A 10,551-nucleotide genomic window follows, 5' to 3' on the forward strand; every position below is an offset into this window, starting at 1 on the left:
CACTCACCGGTGCATTTCGCAGTTTGAGAAAGGTTCTCACATGTAATTTTTTGACTGGTATTTAAAGTAAGTGACCTGTATGACTTGTCTTTAATCGTTTTAATTTGCATGCTTTAACGGGCGTCAAGATATATAACATAAATAACAAACTAATAAACATATTTTCAAAATTGAAGAGTTCCAAATTTCTGATTGGTTGTCTATAACCAACAAATTAGCATAATTTACGACGATATTTCGGCGAGTTTGCCCAAGGGTGAGGAGTACCAGTGGGTATCCGACGATTACAGTCTCCCTGGAGTTTCTTAGTTTACTGACACTCGTCGCGGTAGCTCAGTGGTAGAGCGTTCGCCTCATCACCGGAAGGTTGTGAGTTCGAGTCCCGCTCGTGTCAAACCTAAGATATGGGTAAACGTACTGATTTCTCCTTCCCGAAATCCTCGGCATTTAGAAGTGAGAAGCACGGATCCTTCGGATATGACCGTACAAACGACGCGACAAGCGCTGACACGTTCAAGAATCCTCACGGTCACGGCTCTGAGCGTTAAACATTGGTCACATTGCATAGACTATAACAAACTGAGTCAAAAACCTTTAGTGGTAGAGAGTATGTACCCGTTCTCATGGAAATAAATTAAAAAGTGCGTATTCATAGGCGTAGCTTGGGTTCGAATATTACCAAGGCAGGGGGGTCTGGGGGGCTGTGCCCCCCAGAAGCTATCGACATTTTAACAACGTAAAAGGTGTTTTTTTGTTTTTTTTACCGAGGCAGCTGCCTCGGTTGCCTCAATGGAAGCTATGCACTGATATTATGTTCAGTTAAATACGGATGTAAATTAATAAGTATAATGATGCATTATTCTGATCGTATATGGAGAGCTCCGGTAGGCGTCGTGTCACTCGATGCAAACTTCCGTTGCTTTCGATAAGTAGGGACAGGTATCGAGGATGGTTCGGGTCACTGGATCTTTAATACGACATGTAGACATAAGCAGACGATAGGGAGAAGTCGTTGGATCTTTTTCCAACATAGATCTCGCCAGAAGCCGGTAGGCAGAGAGTAGAAATTGTTAAAAACAAGCCGTGAATCGAGGGTCTCCTAGAAATCCAAGATGACGAGTGTCGTCCCTTTACTTTTTTTAATGTACACATGATACACCTTTTTTAAAACCTCTAAAAAAGCGGATTTTGGTGGTGGATTTTGTTTATATAATTTATTATTCGGGAACAAATAATACAAAACTTCAATATCTGACAACCGAGCCCCTGTGCTTAGATATTATGCACACAAGCAAAAGGTGTAAATGGGGTGGAGGGGGGGGGGGGGATTGTAAATTGTACCTAAAAGATCAAGTGCTAGACTCCCCTTTTCACAAATTCCTGGATCCGCCTATGTTCTATATTAGCGACACATATCTGGGATGAAATGCATCCCATTCGCGGTTTCTATTTGTGTAAACACTGTCACGTGCTATTTTTAGATACAGTAGGTGAGACACGGGAAATTACTCTATGTATAGATCAGAATTTTGTAGGAAAAGAAAACGAAACTTGGTTTCTGAAAACAAGCTGGTAAATTCGCGTTAATACGGAAATACGGTTAATACGGTAAATGACAGGTGAAGATAACGGACAGTATCCGATCACTAGCTCTTAAGGTAAGTAAATGATATTATATTACATCTCTTAAATCATTAATCCATGTTGTAAAATAATTAGTGTGAAGGTAAAGTGTAGAGACTTATCGTGTACAGGATACACGTGTAAAACATCAATATCATATATTTTAAGTTTGTACGGTAGTTACAGATTGAATCTCACAAATCACTGCTTTATGGGGTACTGAAACTGTTTGAGTGGTGATATTATACTAATCTCAACTTCTATCTTGTTATTGCCCATGTAACGGTACTGATTTATCCGTACTCTGTAACATTGCAGCTGTGTGATGTTATGGAATTTTCTCGCCAAGATGTATCTGATCATTGTAACATTGTTGTTTGGCAGAATAATAATTCTTCCACATACATTTCTTACAATGGCTAGCTTGCATTGCTTTCTTTATAATTCCCTTTACCACAGATGCGTGGCTTTAAATGCTATATATACCATTCTGTTATTAAGTATTATCCACCCATTCTCTCCTGTAGTCATTCAATGATGACATACCGATTGTTAGACCGTTCTTGGCACACTGAATTTGACTACGGATTACTCCGTTTACCTGATCAAAACATAGGGCTCACGGCGGGTGTGACCAGGCGACAGGAGATATTTACTCCTCCTTGGCACATGATCCCTAATCTCGGATATCCAGGGGTCCGTGTTTGCCCAACTTCCTATTTTGTATTCTGAATAATATAATATTCAAATGTATAACCACAGAGAAAATTATGATGACATATATACACACACTAATATAGTGTTACAGTATCAGTAAACAAACTGACAAAGACTTATCAAAGTAAAATAAAGTTAATGATCACTGATAGGTGACACTGTACAGGTCAAACAAAGTAAAATAAAGTTAATGATCACTGATAGGTGACATTGTACAGGTCAAAGTAAGACAAAGTTAATGATCACTGATAGGTGACATTGTACAGGTCAAAGTAAAATAAAGTTAATGATCACTAATAGGTAATGCTGTACAGGTCAAAGTAAAATAAAGTTAATGATCACTAATAGGTGACATTGTACAGGTCAAAGTAAAATAAAGTTAATGATCACTGATAGGTGACATTGTACAGGTCAAAGTAAAATAAAGTTAATGATCACTGATAGGTGACATTGTACAGGTCAAAGTAAAATAAAGTTAATGATCACTGATAGGTAACACTGTACAGGTCAAAGTAAAATAAAGTTAATGATCACTGATAGGTGACACTGTACAGGTCAAATAACGGCAAAACGGGCCCGGGATAGACATCCCCCCCCCGGAAAAACGGGCCCGGGATAGACATCCCCCCGGAAAGATGTAAATAATAGTAAATAACGGCAAAGACTTAGATGTCTGAATGAATTTTGGTATACCATTACACGATTTGAATAATTTCCTTTAAAAAAAAAACGTAAGATGATGATTGTGATACACAAGACCCTGCTCAAAGTAAAAAATAATAACAATCCCTGGGTCTAGATAAGCAAGAGAATTCTAGTAATATAACTGGAAACGGATACATAGCTAAAATGTAACAAGGGGGAATGAAGCGTACTGTCATTCAGGGGGAAATTCTATAGGGGACAGTTTTTCCTAGGGGGAAAATTGGGCCCGGGTTGATTCTTGCTAGGGGAAATTCTATATGCCAGACCCATCTTTCCGGGGGGGGGGGGATGTCTATCCCGGGTCCGTTTTTTCGGAGGGGAGTATATGCGGGAGTGTGGGGATTCTATACTACAACAACGTCACCATTCCCGGTGAAGGGCTGCAAAATTCAGGCCTAGGCTCAGCGGTCACGGCATGTGAACAGGGAGGGATCTTTAACGTGCTACACCTGCTGTGACAGAGGACATCGGTTATTGTGGTCTCATCCGAAGGACCGCCCCATTTAGTCGCCTCTTATGACAAGCAAAAGGGGTACTGAGGACCTGATCTAACACGCATTTCCCACCGGGTCATTATATATATATATTTATTATTCCAAGTAACAAAAAATACAACACAATCACAGTATTGATGGCACGGTAAATAATAGTCTGAAACAAACATATATATTCGCATTCAATACACAACGGAATAAGACTTAGTAACATGAAACAAAGACAGATAATTTCACCTATATAAATACCACAGAAATTATCTTAGTGCAGCAGAAATGCCAAAAAATCTGATAATCACAAATCATTCATCCATTAACAACATTGTGTTTAAATTAATCTGATAATCACAAATCATTCATCCATTAACAACATTGTGTTTAAAATAATCTGGCATGCACTGCAATAACTAAAGTCCCAAATAAAAATACCACACTACATACAGCCTAACTGACAAAAGTGAGTAGTATTCAAATCCCAGGAAAACTACCAGATCTAAACTTTCAATCAACTAAAACCTTTATAACCAATCACCCATAAACAACACTAGTCACTAAGGACAATCTATGGAAACCCATACTAGGCATACATATTTATTAAAGGGTTTAAGTTAACCTTATGGAAAGCAATTAATGTAATACTTCATAATATCAAAGATATTTATAAACTTTTAAATTCAAATTGGGATATAGGATAATTTATTTACACACATACACTGCTACACTTACTGTGGGTGTGACCGGTCAGCAGGGAATGCTTACTTACCAAGACACCTCATCCGACCTCTGGTGTATCCATGGGTCCGTGTATACCCTCACCTGATCCGACCTCTGGTGTATCCATGGGTCCGTGTATACCCTCACCTGATCCGACCTCTGGTGTACCCATGGGTCCGTGTATACCCTCACCTGATCCGACCTCTGGTGTATCCATGGTTCCGTGTATACCCTCACCTGATCCGACCTCTGGTGTACCCATGGGTCCGTGTATACCCTCACCTGATCCGACCTCTGGTGTATCCATGGGTCCGTGTATACCCTCACCTGATCCGACCTCTGGTGTACCCATGGGTCCGTGTATACCCTCACCTGATCCGACCTCTGGTGTACCCATGGTTCCGTGTATACCCTCACCTGATCCGACCTCTGGTGTACCCATGGGTCCGTGTATACCCTCACCTGATCCGACCTCTGGTGTATCCATGGGTCCGTGTATACCCTCACCTGATCCGACCTCTGGTGTATCCATGGGTCCGTGTATACCCTCACCTGATCCGACCTCTGGTGTACCCATGGGTCCGTGTATACCCTCACCTGATCCGACCTCTGGTGTACCCATGGTTCCGTGTATACCCTCACCTGATCCGACCTCTGGTGTACCCATGGGTCCGTGTATACCCTCACCTGATCCGACCTCTGGTGTACCCATGGGTCCGTGTATACCCTCACCTGATCCGACCTCTGGTGTACCCATGGGTCCGTGTATACCATTCTCTTGATTCTTGTCACAACAGGTGTGGCACGATACAGATTCCTCCCTGCTCAATGACCAAAAGTGCCAAGCATAGGCCTACATTTTGCAGCCCTTCACCGACAATAGTGGCGTTTCCATATGAGTGAATTATTCTCGAGAGGGACGTTAAACAATATACATTAATCAATCAATCGCATCCTTTATAAGATTTATGAAATTTATCTTCACTTGTTCATTTATCACTGTTTGTATTCTTCATTAAAGCTGTAATCCCCCAAAATTGCATGGGCATTTTATTGCTTTTCTTAACATCGATTTTGTAAATCGGTTATTTCCGCAAAATTACATATAGTGATACATAGTAAATTCTAAGACACAAAATCTAAAGATATACATGAAAAGTGGGGATAACGAACAGTGATCAATCTCATCTCGTATGAGGAATACAAAATAAGGAGTTTGACAAACCTGGACTCCTGGACACATCAGAGGTGGGATCAGGTGCCTTGAAGGAGCAAACATCCCTGTTTACCGGTCACAACCGCCGTGAGCCCTATGTTTTAATCAGATGAACGGAGGAATTCGTAGTCAAAATCAGTGTGCCAAGAACGGCGTAACAATCGGTATGAAACACGTCAGACAGCATTTGACCCAATGAAAAATAAAAAAGTGAAGATACCAAGTGATTAAATGACAGGTTGTATTTGTGTAAAATCATTATAACGACCGTAGAATTTGTGAAATGCTGAATGAAAATGAGACTGTTGATACCCCTGTAAAATCAATTAATTTGTACGTATTCTGCTTCGGGGTTTATAAATTGATAAAACGCAGAACATACTCTCGCGGACCGAATAAGCTGAGAGACATTTGTAAGTGATATATTCCGGAAAACATCCATATATGAAAACATGAGTAAAAGCTGCGAAAAGAAAAAGGTAACATAAACACGATTCTAATATACACTGTAAAAATATCAGATGGATAACTAGAATATTCTTTACAGGAGGCTCTGAATTAAATTCATATAATGGATACTTCTAATCTCGGAGGAAGGGGAAGAGGACGTAAGACTTTTAGTGCAACTAACAGTGATACTGGAAGGTCCAGAGGGAGGGGATGGAATAATTCAGCACAGTCACGAACAAGGAGTAAAAGTGTAGAATCCTCGGATAATGATGGTGAATGCAATTACTGGCCGTCGTCCAGGACGTACGATACCGATAACGAGAGCGTGTGCAGCTATGGATCACAATCAACAGGTAGAGGTCGAGGACAGGGCTATGCGGTAGGAAGAAGTCCAATCAAACAGCAAAGCGCTAGAAAACGAAACCAGAATATTTTTGATTTTTCGGAGGAAAGCGTGTTCAGATTTCTCGTGAAAAAGACGGGAGGTCTGTCAAGTGTATCGAAATTGAAGGAGGAATTCACGTCTTCGCCTGGAAATTTTTCCGACAGGTTGTTAGAGGAAAAGGAGAGATTATCTATCTTTAAAAGGCAAAACAATCCTGTTTACATAGGACCTTTCGTAAAGAATGCAACTTCTTGTTTTAACCATGGAATGCACAGCGGTTGTCGTCGCACAAATTGTTACAATTTCCATATTTGTAAATTCTACCTGAATGGATGGTGCAAACGTGATAGATGTCAAAAGGGACACAGCTTCACAGATTATCATAATGAGAATATAAAAGAAAACCTCGGTCTACAAGAGTTCACTGATGAAGAAATCAAAGTAATCATTCTGTGCAGGTACCCACAAGCTTGTCGCGCTCAGAGTTGCTCTGCTGGCGAACATTGTCCATATCTCCACATTTGCTACAATTTCTTGATGGATAAGTGTGACGATGACAACTGCCAAAGAGGTCATTCCTTCGAGACTCCACACAACCAATGGGTTCTTAGGGTGTACAAAATGGAAAGGTGGCCAACACAAAAGCTAGCATTGCTGAAGTGGTTGATAAACATGCCACGAAGACAATTACAACAAACTGATCCTAGCATGTACGTCCCACGTTACTCTGTGTGTCAAACTTCAGACGAAACGGAATACGAGAGTGATGGAGATCCAGATAGGATGTCGATTGTAAAGCAAGTGCCATCAAGAGGAGAGAAGACTATCAATAGGGTACCAGATAAAGTACCGAAAAGTAAGAACGTTAATACAAATCTGTATAAAATAATAATATTACTATACAATATTAAAAAACTGAAATTTCAAATTTTCACTTCGCTTTTGGAATCTTAAGACTGCATTTTTATAGGAGCTGATTAATTTTTTTTTCAGATGTAAATAAAGAATTAGCAACTTCCTTCAGTCTTAAAGACTCCGATGCCCATAAAAAAGACATCTGTCTTAAGGGTTTGTCCGGCACTTGTCAGAAGAGAAACTGCGACCATCACCACACACGACTGCCATACGTGTGGCAAATTAATATCGACGGAGATTGGGTCAGCTTTGATGACGATGAAAATGAGAAAATAGAACAGCGCTATTGCAATTTGGAAGACATCGCTCATGCAGAAGTGTGTATTTCCGTTCTCGGAATTCTAGTATACAAGCTGTAATAATATGTTGATAAAGTTCATTTGATTATTACATGAAGGTAAGATTTTTAGATACGTGTTGCAGATTTGAAATGAATATTTTAGATAAAATTTGATTGTTGCAGGTTGAAGCGAGCACTAAATATGGGGTCACTCTGCACTTTACAAAAGAATATGCCACCTTACAATTCCGAGGAAACATCGTAAATAGATCGTCTTATTTATCAATTTTTCGGCGGCTGTCGACGGCATCATTCGCCAGGGATAACATTTCTCTTCGCCTTGGTTCATTCCACACACAGTGGAGATGGTACTATAAGAATGACTATGGACAATGGGTGTCGTATGACAAGGTAATGTTACCATTTCTTTTTAATATGTATTTCTCCGATATATCTTTTTTCTTCACGTTTCCATATATACATGTATATTGGAACTAGAAAACTCTTCAGAAAAAGAAGTTACGAAAATTATGCGTCACTTGGGCAAGTCTTGTATACAAATTAGTGAATGTCACTGGCCAAAGACGAACAATTTCTGATAGAAAAATATCTGCCTGGCTTGAAGATTATTTTTCTGAATGTTGCAAATGAATGCCTTAGTACACATCTTCAGATACGTACGTGCAGCAACATGTACCCCCACATACTTCTGACACCCCCAATTCAGTTGTCTTGACATGGGACGTACTTGTCGCGATATTATCACATACACTGTTTGTTATTTCTACATGCAAAGATCGATTTATTAGCTGGTCACTTGTAATAGTGGGGTGAATGGTAGTCCAAATGCAAGGTTGCACCGATGATTTAAACTCATACATGTACTGAAGGATGTATGATTTTGGGGTTGGGGCAAAACGGATTTTCTTGCTAACCAATATTTTTCATACAAACATAACGGCACCTGTTTTCTCCGCATGCTCCCCAAACGACGCTAAGTGCCTGAACTCACTTTATTTGATAGTAAAGTCACTAAAAGTGTGCTTATTTAATGAAAAGTTGTTCACGTTAACGCAGAAAACGTGATCTATTTGGACATACATGTACTAAATATTAAAACTGCAACGGAATCGGGGGACGAAATATTCTCTATTGACAGACGTCTCCATATGAGTGAAATTTTCTCGAGAGGGACGTTAAAAATATTCAATCAATACAATATAATTGGCATGTTTTTAAAGATTTTATCGGTACAGCTCGAGAAGAGTGACATTTGACGATTTCAATTTACATACATATTTTTATCTAAATAATTAGAACATCCATCTGAGTCTTTTAGGCAATGTAAATGTCACATTTTCATCTTTAGGATGTTCTGCAGCACACGTTAGAGAAGAAATACATTACAGGACAAAGAAGTTACTTATTCACCAGAGAAAGTCATAAGCTGAAGTACAAAGTAGAGTTTTCTAACTGGACACAAACCAATATTGAAACCTCCAAGGTTCGCAAGATTCTGAGACGTCCTGTATTTGTGTCCCGCGCTGAAGTCACACGACAGCAATTGTGAGTTATCAGGTTTATCTTGAGCGTTTGATTTAACGTCTTACGGGCTGGTTTTCATATTTTTTTATTGTATAGCTTTAATATGTAAAACTTATATGGTACCAATTCTGATGCACCAGATGCGCATTTCGACAAATAATGTCGGGGACTAACAGCCCACCAGCAGAGGCCTCGACCCAGGGGTCATAATGTAAAACTTATATGGTATCAATTTTGATGCACCAGATGCGCATTTCGACAAATAATGTCTCTTCAGTGATGCTCAACCGAAATGTTTGAAATCCGAAATAACAATAAACTTGCTAGAGCTATTATAGGGAAAAACAGTGTGCTGAAAAGTGGAGTCAAATTCGTCTAAGGATAAGAGCTATGCATGAGCGAGATAATATAATTCTATATATAAGTTAGTTATCATTTGTGAGATCAGATTCAATGAATAAGATATTTTGATCCAAAAGGAGAGATGTAGGCACATCAACTCTTTTGAAGTTGTTTTACAGTTCCCGCCATTCAAGGATATACAATTATATACCCGCTATCCAAGGAAATTACAAAGTAAAGTTTAGTTTACAATGATAGTCTTATTAAGTAGATACAAGGGATTTATTTTAATTTTTGTCAGATTTTAGCACTCTTAAGTCTGAATTTCTCTCTCTCTCTCTCTCTCTCTCTCTCTCTCTCTCTCTCTCTCTTTGAAATCACGGAATGGTACAGGCTAGGGATAGAAGTATTCACCACTTAAAATTTTTCGATTTTTATATAAAATTTTAAAAATGTGTATTTTCTTATCACCATTTTCTGTAATTTATCATCTAGGTTTTGTAAATGAATTCGATTGTTTTAATTTTTTGTTGTTTTTAACATGCACATATATTTGTTTTGTCTTTTTTTAAAATGTAATTTATATGAAAATTTATTGAACTATAAATCATAAAAATTTACAAAGTACATGTATTCTGTAGAAACACCGAAATAAAAATTGAGCTCATTATTTCTTATTAAAGTTCAATGACATATATCGCATAAGATAATTGAGTAACAAATACTAATGTCCATGCACTGTATATATAAGTACACAGTTATAGCAGATTTAATTTGATTGGCTCTGTCATTTCAGTCCAATATTACTAGATGTGAAGATTCCTGAACAAGCGCCACCACACTGGGATCCGATAGACTTGGCACACGACTTTGAACTAGTTGATCTAGAGGAGACAGGCAAGGAATATAGTGGTGTGAAGACCGCTTTCTTCGCCACATTGAAGGAGAAGAACTTTCAGATTTCCAACATCTACCGTGTACAGAATTTAGCGCTTTGGAATGAGTACACAATGTGAGAAAACGAACAGGAAATAATTATTTTACTTGTATAGTCATTTTACGCGTAATCTGAATAGTCATTTTACGTGTAATCTGAATACTAGTAGTTATTTTACGTGTAATCTGAATAGTTATTTTAGGGGTAATCTCAATAGTTATTTTACGT

The 10,551-nt window shown here is 38.7% G+C and overlaps 1 protein-coding gene across 10 annotated transcripts in view; it reads left to right on the plus strand.

The window, feature by feature from the left end:
- The first annotated feature begins 696 nt into the window (after positions 1 to 696).
- Positions 697 to 10,551, plus strand: part of LOC125664205 (protein mono-ADP-ribosyltransferase PARP12-like) — a 33,818-nt gene continuing 23,963 nt past the window's right edge. For 5 of the 10 annotated variants that reach the window (XM_056152585.1, XM_056152583.1, XM_056152584.1 and 2 more), the window contains exon 1: positions 697 to 1,049. Coding sequence is in view for 1 of the 10 variants with exons in the window: in XM_048896867.2 (XP_048752824.1) it covers positions 6,041 to 7,160; positions 7,298 to 7,536; positions 7,683 to 7,910; positions 8,869 to 9,065; positions 10,183 to 10,398 (2,000 nt within the window). In the remaining 9 variants the exon portion in view is untranslated. Of the gene's footprint in view, positions 1,659 to 6,016; positions 7,161 to 7,297; positions 7,537 to 7,682; positions 7,911 to 8,868; positions 9,066 to 10,182; positions 10,399 to 10,551 lie in introns of all 10 variants that reach the window. The other 5 variants (XM_048896859.2, XM_048896865.2, XM_048896860.2 and 2 more) reach the window with 2 other exon arrangements.

This window comes from Ostrea edulis, chromosome 1, assembly GCF_947568905.1.
Source record: "Ostrea edulis chromosome 1, xbOstEdul1.1, whole genome shotgun sequence".
NCBI classification, from domain to species: domain Eukaryota; kingdom Metazoa; phylum Mollusca; class Bivalvia; order Ostreida; family Ostreidae; genus Ostrea; species Ostrea edulis.